Source organism: Anomalospiza imberbis, unplaced genomic scaffold (assembly GCF_031753505.1).
Source record: "Anomalospiza imberbis isolate Cuckoo-Finch-1a 21T00152 unplaced genomic scaffold, ASM3175350v1 scaffold_437, whole genome shotgun sequence".
NCBI lineage: Eukaryota > Metazoa > Chordata > Aves > Passeriformes > Viduidae > Anomalospiza > Anomalospiza imberbis.
In genome coordinates, this window is record NW_027100046.1 from 45,900 (window position 1) to 62,932 (window position 17,033).

At 46.8% G+C, this 17,033-nt stretch overlaps 1 gene segment (V, D, J or C); it reads right to left on the reverse strand.

Moving 5' to 3' along the window:
- Positions 1-9,926: 9,926 nt before the first annotated feature.
- LOC137466787 (Ig alpha chain C region-like) lies at positions 9,927-16,397 on the reverse strand. The segment is given in 5 exon segments: positions 9,927-10,330; positions 11,749-12,069; positions 12,989-13,321; positions 15,363-15,634; positions 16,393-16,397. Coding segments are annotated over 5 exon segments (1,335 nt in total).
- Positions 16,398-17,033: the final 636 nt, after the last annotated feature.

Below are 17,033 nucleotides of genomic sequence, written 5' to 3' on the forward strand. Positions count from 1 at the left end.
TGGGGTAAAAAAATCCCAAATTTTGGGGTAAAAAATCCCGAATTTTGGGGTAAAAAATCCCAAATTTTGGGGTAAAAAATCCCGAATTTTGGGGTAAAAAATCCCAAATTTTGGGGTAAAAAAATCCCAAATTTTGGGGTAAAAAATCCCGAATTTTGGGGTAAAAAATCCCAAATTTGGGGGTAAGCGCGCCGGGCCTCTCCGGTAAAGCGCCGGCATTTTGGGTGGAAAATCCCAAATTTTGGGTCCAACAATCCCAAATTTTGGGTCCAACAATCCCAAATTTTGGGGTAAAAAATCTCAAATTTTGGGGTAAAAAATCACAAATTGTGGGGTAAAAAATCCCAAATTTTGGGGTAAAAAATCCCAAATTTTGGGGTAAAAAATCCCGAATTTGGGGGTAAGCGCGCCGGGCCTCTCCGGTAAAGCGCCGGCATTTTGGGTGGAAAATCCCAAATTTTGGGGTAAAAAATCCCAAATTTTGGGGGTAAGCGCGCCGGGCCTCTCCGGTAAAGCGCCGTCATTTTGGGTGGAAAATCCCAAATTTTGGGGTAAAAAATCCCAAATTTTGGGGTAAAAAATCCCAAATTTTGGGGTAAAAAATCCCAAATTTGGGGGTAAAAAATCCCAAATTTTGGGGTAAAAAAATCCAAATTTTGGGGTAAAAAATCCCAAATTTTGGGGTAAAAAATCCCGAATTTTGGGGTAAAAAATCCCAAATTTGGGGGTAAAAAAATCCAAATTTTGGGGTAAAAAATCCCAAATTTTGGGGTAAAAAATCCCGAATTTGGGGGTAAGCGCGCCGGGCCTCTCGGTAAAGCGCCGTCATTTTGGGTGGAAAATCCCAAATTTTGGGGTAAAAAATCCCAAATTTTGGGGTAAAAAATCCCAAATTTTGGGGTAAAAAATCCAAGATTTTGGGTAAAAAATCCAAGATTTTGGGTAAAAAAATCAGAATTTTTGGCGTTAAAAATTCCTAATTTTGGGCGAAAAAATCCCAAATTTTGGGGTAAAAAATCCCAAATTGTGGGGTAAAAAATCCCGAATTTTGGGGTAAAAAATCCCAAACTTTGGGGTAAAAAATCCAAATTTTGGGGTAAAAATCCCGAATTTGGGGGTAAAAAATCCCGAATTTGGGGGTAAGCGCGCCGGGCCTCTCCGGTAAAGCGCCGTCATTTTGGGTGGAAAATCCCAAATTTTGGGGTAAAAAATCCCAAATTTTGGGGTAAAAAATCCCAAATTTTGGGGTAAAAAGATCCAAATTTTGGGGTAAAAAACCCCAATTTTTGGGGTAAAAAATCCCGAATTTTGGGGTAAGCGCGCCGGGCCTCTCCGGCAAAGCGCCGTCATTTTGGGTGGAAAATCCCAAATTTTGGGGTAAAAAATCCCAAATTTTGGGGTAAAAAATCCCAAATTTTGGGGTAAAAAAATCCCAAATTTTGGGGTAAAAATCCCAAATTTTGGGGTAAAATACCCCAAATTTTGGGGTAAAAAATCCCAAATTTTGGGGGTAAAAAATCCCAAATTTTGGGGTAAAAAATCCCAAATTTTGGGGTAAAAAATCCCGAATTTGGGGGGTAAGCGCGCCGGGGCTCTCCGGCAAAGCGCCGTCATTTTGGGTGGGAATGCGGGCGTTTGGGCGCACTCGGCGAAAGTTGCGTTTTTCGGCGCAGCGCTGCTCGCCGGCGCCGCCCTGGAGGAGGACGAGGACCTGCGCGACCTCTGGGCCACGGCCTCGACCTTCATCGTCCTCTTCATCCTCAGCCTCTTCTACAGCGCCACCGTCACCCTCATCAAGGTAAAGCCCGGAATTCCCGGAATTCCCGGAATTCCCGTTTTTTCCCCCGTGGATTTTGGGCAAAATTCGACCATTTTAGGGCAAAATTTCGCGCTTTTCAGCCATTTTTCACCCCAAAAATTCCCATTTTTTCCCCTGGTTTTTCACCCAAAAATTCCAATTATTTCCCCAAAAATCCCCATTTTTTCCTGATTTTTTTCCCCAAAAATCCGATTTTTTCCCTGATTTTTTCCCCAAAAATCCGATTTTTCCCTCATTTTTCACCCCAAAATTCCCATTTTTTTCTCTGTTTTTCACCCAAAATTCCCATTTTTTTCCCTGTTTTTTCACCCAAAAATTCCAATTATTTCCCAAAAAATCCCCGATTTTTTCCTGATTTTTGCCCCAAAATCCCGATTTTTCTCCCGTTTTTCACCCAAAAATCCGATTTTTCCCCTCATTTTTCACCCCAAAATTCCCATTTTTTTCTGTGTTTTTCACCCAAAATTCCCATTTTTTCCCATGTTTTTCCACCCAAAAATTCCCATTTTTCTCTTGGTGTTCTTTGCCCCAAAATCCCGATTTTTCTCCCGTTTTTCACCCAAAATTCCCCCTTTCCTCCCGGTTTCCTCTTCATCCTCAGCCTCTTCTACAGCGCCACCGTCACCCTCATCAAGGTAAAGCCCGGAATTCCCGGAATTCCCGGAATTCCCGAAATTCCCCTTTTTCCCCTGTGGATTTTGGGCGAAATTCGACCATTTTAGGGCAAAAATTCGCGTTTTTTCGCTGTTTTTGTGCCCCAAAAATTCCCATTTTCCCCCTGGTTTTTCACCCAAAAATTCCAATTATTTCCCAAAAAATCCCCGATTTTTTCCTGATTTTTTTCCCCAAAAATCAGATTTTTTTCTTGATGTTTTTCCCCAAAAATCCGATTTTTCCCTCATTTTTCACCCCAAAATTCCCATTTTTTTCTGTGTTTTTCACCCAAAATACCCATTTTTTCCCCTGGTTTTTCACCCAAAAATTCCAATTATTTTCCCAAAAAATCCCCGATTTTTTCCTGATTTTTTTTCACCCAAAAATCTGATTTTTCCCCTCATTTTTTCCCCAAAAATCCGATTTTTCCCCTCATTTTTCACCCCAAAATTCCCATTTTTCCCTGGTTTTTCACCCCAAAATTCCCATTTTTCCCTGGTTTTTCACCCAAAATTCCCATTTTTTTCTGTGTTTTTCACCCAAAATTCCCATTTTTTCCCCTGTTTTTCCACCCCAAAATTCCCATTTTTCTCCTGGTGTTCTTTGCCCCAAAATCCCGATTTTTCTCCCGTTTTTCACCCAAAATTCCCCCTTTCCTCCCGGTTTCCTCTTCATCCTCAGCCTCTTCTACAGCGCCACCGTCACCCTCATCAAGGTAAACCCCGGAATTCCCGGAATTCCCGGAATTCCCGGAATTCCCCTTTTTCCCCTGTGGATTTTGGGCGAAATTCGACCATTTTAGGGCAAAAATTCGCGTTTTTTCGCTGTTTTTGTGCCCCAAAAATTCCCATTTTCCCCCTGGTTTTTCACCCAAAAATTCCAATTATTTCCCAAAAAATCCCCGATTTTTTCCTGATTTTTTTCCCCAAAAATCAGATTTTTTTCTTGATGTTTTTCCCCAAAAATCCGATTTTTCCCTCATTTTTCACCCCAAAATTCCCATTTTTTTCTGTGTTTTTCACCCAAAATACCCATTTTTTCCCCTGGTTTTTCACCCAAAAATTCCAATTATTTTCCCAAAAAATCCCCGATTTTTTCCTGATTTTTTTTCACCCAAAAATCTGATTTTTCCCCTCATTTTTTCCCCAAAAATCCGATTTTTCCCCTCATTTTTCACCCCAAAATTCCCATTTTTTTCCTGTGTTTTTCACCCAAAATTCCCATTTTTTTCTGTGTTTTTCACCCAAAATTCCCATTTTTTTCTGTGTTTTTCACCCAAAATTCCCATTTTTCCCTGGTTTTTCACCCCAAAATTCCCATTTTTCCCTGGTTTTTCCACCCAAAAATTCCCATTTTTTTCTGTGTTTTTCACCCAAAATTCCCATTTTTTCCCATGTTTTTCCACCCAAAAATTCCCATTTGTCTCCTGGTGTTTTTTGCCCCAAAATCCCGATTTTTCTCCCGTTTTTCACCCAAAATTCCCCCTTTCCTCCCGGTTTCCTCTTCATCCTCAGCCTCTTCTACAGCGCCACCGTCACCCTCATCAAGGTAAAGCCCGGAATTCCCGGAATTCCCGGAATTCCCGGAATTCCCGGAATTCCCGAAATTCCCGTTTTATCCCCGTGGATTTGGGGCGAAATTCGACCATTTTAGGGCAAAAGTTCGCGTTTTTCAGCCATTTTTCACCCCAAAAATTCCCATTTTTTCCCTGGTTTTTCACCCAAAATTCCAATTATTTTCCCAAAAAATCCCCGATTTTTTCCTGATTTTTTTTCACCCAAAAATCTGATTTTTCCCCTCATTTTTTCCCCAAAAATCCGATTTTTCCCCTCATTTTTCACCCCAAAATTCCCATTTTTCCCTGGTTTTTCACCCCAAAATTCCCATTTTTCCCTGGTTTTTCCACCCAAAAATTCCCAGTTTTTTCTGTGTTTTTCACCCAAAATTCCCATTTTTTCCCTCTTTTTTCACCCCAAAATTCCCATTTGTCTCCTGGTGTTCTTTGCCCCAAAATCCCGATTTTTCTCCCGTTTTTCACCCAAAATTCCCCCTTTCCTCCGGTTTCCTCTTCATCCTCAGCCTCTTCTACAGCGCCACCGTCACCCTCATCAAGGTAAAGCCCGGAATTCCCGGAATTCCCGGAATTCCCGAAATTCCCGAAATTCCCGAAATTCCCGAAATTCCCGAAATTCCCGAAATTCCCCTTTTATCCCCTTGGATTTTGGGCGAAATTCGACCATTTTAGGGCAAAAATTCGCGCTTTTCAGCCATTTTTCACCCCAAAAATTCCCATTTTCCCCCTGGTTTTTCACCCAAAAATTCCAATTATTTTCCCAAAAAATCCCCGATTTTTTCCTGATTTTTTTCCCCAAAAATCAGATTTTTTCTTGATGTTTTTCCCCAAAAATCCGATTTTTCCCTCATTTTTCACCCCAAAATTCCATTTTTTTCTGTGTTTTTCACCCAAAATTCCCATTTTTTCCCATGTTTTTTCACCCAAAAATTCCAATTATTTCCCCAAAAAATCCCCATTTTTTCCTGATTTTTTTTCACCCAAATTTTCCCATTTTTCTCCTCATTTTTCACCCAAAAATTCCAATTATTTCCCCAAAAAACCCCGATATTTTTCTTGATTTTTTTTCACCCAAAAATCCGATTTTCCCCCTCATTTTTGCCCATTTTTGCCTTTTTTTGGTCATTTTTGCCCATTTTTGCCCATTTTTGGTCATTTTTGCCCATTTTTGCCCATTTTTGGTCATTTTTGCCCATTTTTGCCTTTTTTTGGTCATTTTTGCCCATTTTTGCCCATTTTTGGTCATTTTTGCCCATTTTTGCCTTTTTTTGGTCATTTTTGCCCATTTTTGCCTTTTTCCCCCCATTTTAGGTGAAGTGAGCCGGAGCCGGAGCCGCTGGAAAATCCCGGGAATTTTCCCTCCCCCGGCGCTCGGAAAATCCCAAAAAACCCCCAAAAAATTAAAAAAAAACCAAAATCCCCCAAAATCCCAAAAAAATTCCCCAAAATCCCCCAAAACCCCAAAAATTCCCCCCAAAATTCAAAAAAAAATCCCAAAAATCCCCCAAAATCCTAAAAAAATCCCCAAAATTCCCCAAAAAATCCAAATAAATTTAAAAAAAATCGTAGAAAAATCCAAAAAAATCCACAAAAAAACCCCAAAATTTCCCGAAAAATCCCAAAAATCCCCAAAAAATTTTAAAAAATAAAAAACTCCCAAAAAAATCCCAAAAATCCCCCCCCAAAAAAATTTCCCAAAAAATGCCAAAAAACCCCAAAAACCCCGAAAAAAACCAAAAATAAATCACAAAAATTCCCGAAATCCCAAAAAAATCCCCAAAAATTCCAAAAAGTCCCAAAAATATCCCAAAAAGTTTAAAAAGTTCCCAAAATATCCCAAAAATCCCCCAAAAAATCCCAAAAAAATCCCTTGAAAACCTTAAAATTCCCAAAAATTCCCCAAAAATTTCCAAAAAATCCAAAAAATTTAAAAAAGACCCCAAAATTCAAAAAAATTCCCCAAAATCCCAAAATCCCCAAAAAAATCCCCAAAAAATCCCAAAAATCTTTTAAAAATCCAAAAAAATCCCAAAAAATCCGAAAAATTCCCAAAAAAAATCCCAAAATTTCCCCAAAAAATCCCAAAAATCCCCCCCCAAAAAAAATCCCCAAAAATTCCCCAAAATTTCCCAAAATTCCCAAAATTCCCAAAATTCCCGAAATCCCGAAAGCTCCCAAAATAAAGGAATTTTTTTTTTTTTTTTTGCTTTTTCCGGATTTTTGTGGTTTTTTTTTTTTTCCTGGGGGAAATTTGGGGAATTTGGGGAAATTTTGGGGAAATTTGGGGAAGTTTTGGGATTTTTGGGAATTTTGGGGGAAATTTTGGGGATTTTTGGAAAATCTGGGGCAAAATTTGGGGATTTTGGAGGAAAATCGGGATTTGGGGGTGAAATTTGGGAATTTTGGGGAAAAACTGGGGAATTATGGGGGGAAAATTTGGGGTTTTTTGGTCAAAATTTGGGGATTTTGGGGGGGGGGAAATTGGGAATTTTGGGGAGGAAAATTTGGGGATTTTGGGGGAAAAAAAATTTGGCAATTGTTGGCAAAAATTGGGGATTTTGGGGGGAAAATTTGGATTTTGGGGAAATTTGGGGTTTTTGGGCAAAATTTGGGAATTTTGGGGGGGGAAAATTGGGGATTTTTTTTGCCAAAAATTGGGGATTTTGGGGGAAAAAATTGGGGGTTTTGGGGCAAAAAAGCTGGGGATTTTTGCAAAATTAGGGGACTTGGGGGGAAAAATTGGGGGATTTTGGGGAAAATTTGACGGATTTTTGGGAAAAAATTGGGATTTTTGGGGAAAAAATTGGGGATTTTGGCCAAAATTTGGGATTTTGGGATTGGAAAGAAAATTTGGGATTTTGGCCAAAATTTGGGATTTTGGGGGGAAGAAATTGGGAATTATGGGGGAAAAATTGGGTTGCAAAATTGGGGCTCAGAAAATTGGGATTTTCGGGAAAAGGCCGATTCCATTTCATAAAATGGGGCATTTTCACAGAAAATCACGATTTCGGCGTTCAAAAACGACAAGTTCCACGCAGCGCACCCAAAATTCCATTTTATTGCCCCAGAAAAACGCCCAAAATCGAGGTCGGAAGGCGAAATCTTCTCCCGCGAGCTCAGAGCACCTGAAAAAAAACCCAAAATTGGGAAAAATCGACCCAAAACCGGCAACACTGGGGAAAGGCAGCGGGGGAAAAAAGCGATTTTTGGGGGGAAATCGGCAAATTTTGGGAAAAAAATGGCAGATTTTGGGGGGGAAATCAGGAAAAATGGCAAATTTTGGGGAAAAATCGGCAAAAATGGTGATTTTGTCGTAAAAATGGCAAATTTTGGGGGAAAATCAGTCCAAAATTGTGATTTTTGGGGTATAAAATGGAAAATTTTGGGGGGAAATCAGGGAAAATGGCAAATTTGGGGGAAAAATCAGCAAAAATATTAATTTTTGGGGTAAAAATGGCAAATTTTGGGGGGAAAAATCAGCAAAAATGGCAAATTTGGGGGAAGAATCAGCAAAAAATGGCAATTTTGGGGGGAAATCAGCCAAAAATGGTGATTTTGGGGGTAAAAATGGCAAATTTTGGGGGGAAAAATCATAAAAAATGGCAAATTTTGGGGTAAAATACGGCGATTTTTGGGGGGAAATCAGCAAAAATGGCAATTTTGGGGTAAAAATCAGCCAAAACCGGCGATTTTTTGGGGAAAATGATGAAAATGGCGATTTTTGGGGGGAAAATCATGAAAAAAGGCGATTTTTGGGGGGGGAAATGATGAAAAACAGCGATTTTTTTGGGGGGAAATGATGAAAATAGCGATTTTTGGTGGGGAATTGCCCGAATTTGGTTTTTTTGGGGGGTTTACCTTGAAGACGGTGACGCCGGTGCCGTAGAAGAGGCTGAGGAGGAAGAGGATGACGAAGGTGCCGAAGGCCCAGAGGTCGGAATCTTCCGGATCCCGCTCGGGCTCCAGCGCCGGCAGCAGCTCCAGGACGGTGGGGGGAAAAGCTGGGGGGAAAAAGGGGGAAATTGGGAAAAAATGTTAAAAAAAAAACGCGGGGGGAGGGGAAAAAAGGAAAAAAAAATAAAGAAGAAGAAAAAAAGGGGAAAAAAACAAAAAAAAAAAAGGAAAAAAAAAGGAAAAAAAAACCACCAAAAACTGGAGAAAAGGCAGGAAAAAAAAAAAAAAGGGAAAAAAACCCCAAAAAACCCGGGAAAAAAAACCACAAAAAAAACCTGAAAAAAAACCCAAAAAAAACCTGAAATAGAGAAAAAAAAACAAAAAAAAAAAATCCACGTTTCCTCCTGAAATCCACTTTTCCGCCCAAAATCTCCTTTTTCTCCTAAAATCCACACGTTCCTTCTTAAAATCCACATTTTCCACCCAAAATCGACCGATTTCACCCCAAATCCACGTTTCCTCCTAAAAATCCACATTTACGTCCAGTAATCGACGTTTTACACCCAAAATCGACCGATTTCACCCCAAATCCACGTTTCCTACTAAAAATTGACACTTTCCGTCCTAAATTCCAGGAATTTCATCCCAAATCCACTTTTCCTCCTAAAATCGGCCGATTTCACCTCCTAAAATCCACATTTTCCACCCAAAATCCACGTTTTCGTCCTGAAATCGACCTTTTCTCCAAAAATCGACATTTCTCCTCCTAAAATCGACCGATTTCGCCCCAAATCCACTTTTTCCTCCCAAAATCGACCGATTTCACCCCAAATCCACGTTTCCTCCTAAAAACCCACATTTACGTCCAGAAATCGATGTTTTACACCCAAAATCGACCGATTTCACCCCAAATCCACATTTCCTACTAAAAATCGACACTTTCCGTCCTAAATTCCAGGAATTTCACCCCAAATCCACTTTTCCTCCTAAAATCGACCGATTTCACCTCCTAAAATCCACATTTTCCACCCAAAATCCAGGTTTTCGTCCTGAAATCGACCTTTTCTCCAAAAATCGACATTTCTCCTCCTAAAATCGACCGATTTCGCCCCAAATCCACTTTTTCCTCCTAAAATCCACGGATTTCGCCCCAAATCCACGTTTCCTCCTAAAGACCCACATTTACATCCAGAAATCGACGTTTTGCACCCAAAATCGACCGATTTCACCCCAAATCCACGTTTCCTCCTAAAAACCCACATTTACGTCCAGAAATCGACGTCTTGCCACCCAAAATCGACCGATTTCACCCCAAATCCACATTTCCTACTAAAAATCGACACTTTCCGTCCTAAATTCCATGAATTTCACCCCAAATCCACTTTTCCTCCTAAAATCGACCGATTTCACCTCCTAAAATCCACATTTTCCACCCAAAATCCAGGTTTTCGTCCTGAAATCGACCTTTTCTCCAAAAATCGACATTTCTCCTCCTAAAATCGACCGATTTCCCCCCAAAGCCACTTTTTCCTCCTAAAATCCACGGATTTCGCCCCAAATCCATGTTTCCTCCTAAAAACCCACATTTACGTCCAGAAATCGACGTTTTGCACCCAAAATCGACCGATTTCACCCCAAATCCCCGTTTCCTCCTAAAAACCCACATTTACGTCCAGAAATCGACGTTTTGCACCCAAAATCGACCGATTTCACCCCAAATCCACGTTTCCTCCTAAAAACCCACATTTACGTCCAGAAATCGACGTTTTGCACCCAAAATCGACCGATTTCACCCCAGAACCACTTTCCCACCTAAAGCCGACGTTTCGCCTCCTCAAATCCGCATTTTTTCCCTCCTAAAACCCTGGGATTCCGCCCCAAAACCCCATTTTATTTCCTTCCCCCCCCCCCCCCCCCCGAAAAAAAACCGACGGCCGGAAACGGATTTTGGATTTCCTTAAATTCCATTTATTTCCCGCCGGGAATTCAGTAGCACACGACGTCGGCGTCGGCCAGCACCACGGAGACGTTGACGTTGGCCGGCCGCGCCGCCGAGCGGTCCAGGCTCCTCTGGATGAACCTGACGCCGCCGGCCACGCCCTCGTGGCCCACCAGGCAGCCGAAGACGTCGCCGCGCCGCCACGCCCCGAAGGGCACCACCAGCTTGGAGTAGGCCGAGAACGTCCCGGAAGCGCCGGCGTCCGGCTCGGGGCCGAAGACGGAGAAGCTCGCCGCGTCCACCGGCGCGTCCTGCTGCGTCCAGGTGATGAGGACGTCGCGCGGCGAGAAGCCGCTGGCCAGGCAGGTCAAGGTGGCCACCTCGGCGCGGGCCAGCTCCTCGGGGGGCGGCGGGAAGACGAAGACGCTCGGCGCCACCGCGGCGGCGCCGCCTGGAGGGTTGGGGGGGGGGGGGGGGCGCTGGTCAGTTTGGGGTGGGGGGCGGCGGGCGGGGAAGGGCGGTCCCGGTTGGGTGTCCCAGTTGGAAGAACCATTCCCAGTTGGAAGAACCATTCCCAGTTGGGTCTCCCAGTTGGAAGAACCGTTCCTGGTTGGGTGTCCCAGTTGGAAGAACCATTCCCGGTTGGGTTCCCCAGTTGGAAGAACCGTTCCCGGTTGGAAGAACCGTTCCCGGTTGGGTTCCCCAGTTGGAAGAACCGATCCCAGTTGGAAGAACCGTTCCCAGTTGGAAGAACCGTTCCCAGTTGGAAGAACCATTCCCAGTTGGAAGAACCATTCCCAGTTGGGTCTCCCAGTTGGAAGAACCATTCCCAGTTGGAAGAACAGTTCCCGGTTGGAAGAACCGTTCCCGGTTGGGTGTCCCAGTTGGAAGAACCGTTCCCAGTTGGGTCTCCCAGTTGGAAGAACCAATCCCAGTTGGGTCTCCCAGTTGGAAGAACCATTCCCAGTTGGGTTCCCCAGTTGGAAGAACCGTTCCCAGTTGGGTTCCCCAGTTGGAAGAACCGTTCCCAGTTGGAAGAACTATTCCCAGTTGGGTCTCCCAGTTGGAAGAACCAATCCCAGTTGGAAGAACAGTTCCCGGTTGGGTTCCCAGTTTGGAAGAACCATTCCCAGTTGGAAGAACCGTTCCCAGTTCAAAGAACCATTCCCAGTTGGGTCTCCCAGTTGGAAGAACCATTCCCAGTTGGAAGAACCATTCGCAGTTGGAAGAACCGTTCCCAGTTTGGCTGAACCATTCTTAAAACCAGGATTAACCTCCTCAAAACCAAGATTAACCTCCACAAAACTGGGATTAACCTGCTTTAAACCAGGATTAACCTCCTCAAAACCAAGACTGACCTCCTAAAAATCCCGATTTCCGACCCAAAACCAGGAAAAATCACCTGAAAACCAGGATTAACCGCCTCAAAACCAAGATTAACCTCCACAAAACTGGGATTAACCTGCTTTAAACCAGGATTAACTTCCTAAAAACTGGGACTAACCTCCTAAAAACCCCAAATTCTGACCCAAAAACCGTGAAAAATCTCTAAAAACCAGGATTAACCTCCTAAAAACCAGGCCTAACCTCCTAAAAACCCCAATTTCCGACCCAAAACCAGGAAAAATCACCTGAAAACCAGGATTAACCTCCTTAAAACCAAGATTAACCTCCTAAAAACCCCAAATTCTGACCCAAAAACCGGGAAAAATTACCTGAAAACCAGGACTAACCTCCTTAAAACCAGGACTAACCTCCTAAAAACCCCAAATTCCGACCCGAAAACCAAGACCAGCCCCCCAAACCCCCCAAACCGCCCCGAGTTTTCCCCCGAAGCCGCGGCGCTCCGCCCCGAAGGCGCGCACTGACCGCTGTCCTTGCGGGCGGTGGCCACCAGCGGCTCGGGCCCCAGCTCCTCGGCCGTGACCTCGCAGGTGAAGGCGGCGCCGGAGCTCCAGTCCTCGGCGCAGATCCCCAGGAAGTTCCGGACCTCGTAGAAGCCGTTGGGCAGCCGCAGGGCGGGGCCGGCCGTGGCCGCGCCCAGGGCCCCGCCCGGGGAGCGGCTCCAGGTGAATTTGGCCAGCGGGGATTTCAGGGCGGTGGCCACGCAGGTGAGGTTGGGGCTGCCGGACAGGTAGAGGTCGCGCAGGGAGGGCGGCAGCACCGACACCGAGGGCGTGGGGACGGGAGCTGGCCGGTGGCGGGAGACACGGAGGTTTTGGGTGAAAAAACGGCGATTTTGGGGGGAAAAAAGGAAAAAAAACGGGGATTTTCGGGGGGAAATCAGATTTTTGGGGTTTTTTTAGGTAAAAATCTGGTTTTTTTGGGGGAAAATTGGGATTTTAGGAGGGGTTTTTGGAGGGGATTTGGGGTTGGAGGAGGGAGTTGGGGTTGGGAGGGGATTTGAGTGAAAAAACAGCGATTTGGGGGAAAAATTGGGGTTTTTTCAGTAAAAATATGGATTTTTGGGGTTTTTTAGGAAAAAACTTGGTTTTTTTGGGGGGAAAATTGGGATTTTAGGAGGGGTTTTTGGAGGAAATCGAGGTTGGAAGAAGGATTTGGGGTTGCAGCGAGAAATTTCGGGATTGTGAAGAAATTGGGGTGAAAAACAGCGATTCTGGTTAAAAAATGTGAAAAAAATCTGAGTGTTGGTGGCTTTTTAGGAAAAAACTGAGAAAATTTGGGGGTTCCTGTTGGAAATTCGGGGCTGGAGGGAAAAAATTTGGTTTGGAGGAAAAAAAACGGGATTGGGAGACAATTTGGGGCGAAAACCGCGAATTTTGGTTGAAAAATAGCGAAACTCTGCGGTTTTAGAGAGAATTCGGGGAGAAAATTCGGGATTTGAGCCGGATTTGGGGAAAAGGAGAAAATTTGGGGGAAAAAGCGAAAATTTGGGGGATTCACAGCAAATTGGGGCGGAAAAAACCAGAAATTTGGGACGAAAAGCGCCAAAATTTGGCAGAAAAAGGCAGAAATTTGTTGGCAATTTGGGTGAAAACCCCGGAATTTTGGGGGTTTTTCAGAGGCGGGTCGGGTTTGGGCGGGAAATTTCCTGAATTTCCATTAAAAAACCCCAAAATCCCCCCAGACTCCCCAAAATCCCCCTCACCTTTACAGAAGCTGCTGATGTTGGCCTCGCGGGGCGTGGCCAGGTGGGCGTGGCTGGCCTGGCAGGTGAAGATTTTGCCCAAGTCCCACAGCTTCCGGCTGACGTTGACGCGGCCGCTCAGCGTCGCCTGGCCGGCCCCGCCCTCCTCGCAGGTGGAGAGCTCCGCCTCCAGCTGGGTGACTTCACCGTTGACCAACCAGGTGAGGCGGGCCTCGCCGGCGCCACGCCCACGCACCTGGCAGAGCAGGTGGACCTCGTCCTGGGCCAGGTGGGAGAGGTTGGGGTCGCCCAGGAGGGACACGGTGAAGTCCGGGGGCGGGTGGTTGGGGCAGCCTGTGGGGACAGGTGGGGACAGGTGAGCCAAAAATCCCGGCGGGAAAAGCAACAAAATCGAGCCAAGATGGCCGAAAGTCGGATTCAAGATGGCCGAAAATCGGATTCAAGATGGCCGAAATTGGAGCCAAAATGGCAGACCCAAAATGGCTGAAATTGGAGCCAAGATGGTCGAAATTGGAGCCAAAATGGCTGACCCAAAATGGCTGAAATTGGAGCCAAAATGGCTGATCCAAAATGGCCGAAATTGAAGCCAAAATGGCAGACCCAAACTGGCCAAAATTGGAGCCAAAATGGCTGACCCAAAATGGTTGAAATTGGAGCCAAAATGGCCGAAATTGAAGCCAAAATGGCAGACCCAAAATGGCTGAAATTGGAGCCAAGATGGTCGAAATTGGAGCCAAAATGGCTGACCCAAAATGGCCGAAATTGGAGCCAAAATGGCAGATCCAAAATGGCCGAAATTGAAGCCAAAATGGCAGACCCAAACTGGCCAAAATTGGAGCCAAAATGGCTGAGCCAAAATGGTTGAAATTGGAGCCAAAATGGCCGAAATTGAAGCCAAAATGGCAGACCCAAAATGGCTGAAATTGGAGCCAAGATGGTCGAAATTGGAGCCAAAATGGCTGACCCAAAATGGCTGAAATTGGAGCCAAAATAGCTGATCCAAAATGGCCAAAGTTGGAGCCAAAATGGCTGACCCAAAATGGCCAAAGTTGGAGCCAAAATGGCTGACACAAAATGGCTGAAATTGGAGCCAAAATGGCTGACCCAAAATGGCCAAAGTTGGAGCCAAAATGGCTGACCCAAAATGGTTGAAATTGGAGCCAAAATGGTCGAAATTTGAGCCAAAATGGCGGACCCAAAATGGCTGAAATTGGAGCCAAGATGGTCGAAATTGGAGCCAAAATGGCTGACCCAAAATGGCCGAAAGTGGAGCCAAAATGGCAGATCCAAAATGGCTGAAATTGGAGCCAAAATGGCTGACACAAAATGGCTGACATTGGATCCAAGATGGCTGAAAACTGATCCACAATGGCCGATCCAAGATGGCCGATCCAAGATGGCTTAAATTTGGTCCTAAATGGACCCAAAAATTCACCCAGGTGTCCCCAGCCTCCTCCAGGTGTCCCCGAACCCCCTCCAGATGCCCTCAAAAGCCTCCGGGTGTGCCCAGGTCACCTCCAGGTGACCCCAGGTGTCCCCAAACCCCACCCAGGTGTGCCCAGGTGACCTCCAGGTGTCTCCAAACCCCGCCCAGGTGTCCCCAAACCCCACCCAGGTGTGCCCAGGTGACCTCCAGGTGTCTCCAAACCCCGCCCAGGTGTCCCCAAACCCCACCCAGGTGTGCCCAGGTGACCTCCAGGTGTCCCCAACCTCTCCAGGTGTCCCCAAACCCCACCCAGGTATCTCCAGGTGTCCCCAAACCCCACCCAGATGAGTCCAGGTGACCTCCAGGTGTCCCCAAACCCCACCCAGATGAGTCCAGGTGACCTCCAGGTGACCTCCAGGTGTCTCCAAACCCCGCCCAGATGAGTCCAGGTGACCTCCAGGTGTCCCCAAACCCCACCCATGTGTCCCCAAACCCCTCCCAGGTGTCTCCAAACCCCACCCAGATGAGTCCAGGTGACCTCCAGGTGTCCCCAAACCCCACCCAGGTGTCCACCAGGTGTCCACCAGGTGTCCCCAAACCCCACCCAGGTGTCTCCAGGTGTCCTCCAGGTGTCCCCAAACCCCGCCCAGGTGTCTCCAAACCCCGCCCAGATGAGTCCAGCTGACCTCCAGGTGACCTCCAGGTGTCTCCAAACCCCGCCCAGGTGTCTCCAGGTGTCCTCCAGGTGTCCCCAAACCCCGCCCAGGTGTCCCCAACCCCTCCAGGTGACCTCCAGGTGTCCCCAAACCCCACCCAGGTGTCTCCAAACCCCGCCCAGATGAGTCCAGGTGACCTCCAGGTGTCCCCAAACCCCACCCAGATGAGTCCAGGTGACCTCCAGGTGACCTCCAGGTGTCCCCGGGTGCGTCCCCCGCCCTCACCTTCCACGTCCCGCGCCGAAGCTCTTCCCGCCGTGCTCCACCCGGCACCGGAACGTTTTGCCCTTGGCCTCGGCGGCGCTCAGGGTCACGCGGGAGCTCCGCCCCAAGCGAGACCCGCCCACTTCCGGGAAGCTCCGGCTGCGGTCCGAGGCCACGCCCTCCCAGGTGATCTGCGCCGGCTGCGGGAAGAAGCCGGCGGCGAAGCAGCCGAAGCTCACCTGGCCCTCGCAGTCCTCGCAGGAGAGGAGCGGGGGAAAACGTCGGGGGAGTGGGCGGGGTCTGCGCGGAAATGAGGGTGATTAGCATAGGGGGGCCACGCCCAGAGCTGGGAAAAAATCCCGCCCGAAAAGCTCCAAAAAACCCCCCAGAAAACCCCAAAAATTTGGCCGAAAGTTCGATCCAAGATGGCCGAAAATCAGAGTAAAGGTGGCCGAAATTGGAGCCAAAATGGCCGATCCAAGATGGCTGAAATTGGATCCAAAATGGCCAAAAATGAATCCAAAATGGCCGATCCAAGATGGTCGAAATTGGATCCAAGATGGCCGAAATTGGACTCAAAATGGCCGATCCAAGATGGCCGATCCAAGATGGCCGAAATTGGATCCAAGATGGCCGAAAATCCAATCCAAGATGGCCAAAAATCCGCTCCAAGATGGCCGAAATTGGATCCAAGATGTCCGAAACCTCACGGAAAAAACGGCGGGGAAAACCTCGGGTGGGCGTGGCTTCTTTTAAACCCCCCTCATTAGCATATCTGTGGCCACACCCACCCCCCGCGGAAAAAAACCCCGCCCTTAAACCCCCCCCAAAATCAAAATCCAAGATGGCCGCCAAAAAAAGGCGGGGAAAACCGCGGCTTGGTGGGGGGGTGGGGGTGGGCGTGGCTTCCGAGCGGGGGTGCAAACCCCGTCCTCATTTGCATACGGGAGGCCACGCCCACACCGGAAGCCGCAAATCGAAACCGGCAAAACTAAAAACAGGAAATGGCGGTTTCCGGCCTTGGCCACGCCCCGTCTGGGAGTGACGTCAGCGGTGACGTCATCGGGCCACGCCCACCGCCGTAGGTGAGAGCAGCCGGAGCCAGGTGAGGTTTTGGGGCGAATTTGGGCGATTTTGGGCAAATCCGGGGCGAATTCCGGGGATTTTGGGATTTTTCCAACACCCGGGTTCAATTTTGGGCTGAATTCCGGGGATTTTGGGATTTTTCACCACCCGGGTTCAATTTTGGGCTGAATTCCGGGGATTTTGGGATTTTCCAACACCCGGGTTCAATTTTGGGGCGAATTCCGGGGATTTTGGGATTTTCCAGCACCCGGGTTCAATTTTGGGCTGAATTCCGGGGATTTTGGGATTTTCCAACACCCGGGTTCAATTTTGGGCTGAATTCCGGGGATTTTGGGATTTTCCAGCACCCGGGTTCAATTTTGGGCTGAATTCCGGGGATTTTGGGATTTTTCACCACCCGGGGTCAATTTTGGGCTGAATTCCGGGGATTTTGGGATTTTCCAGCACCCGGGTTCAATTTTGGGGCGAATTCCGGGGATTTTGGGATTTTCCAGCACCCGGGTTCAATTTTGGGCTGAATTCCGGGGATTTTGGGATTTTCCAGCACCCGGGTTCAATTTTGGGCTGAATTCCGGGGATTTTGGGATTTTCCAGCACCCGGGGTCAATATTGG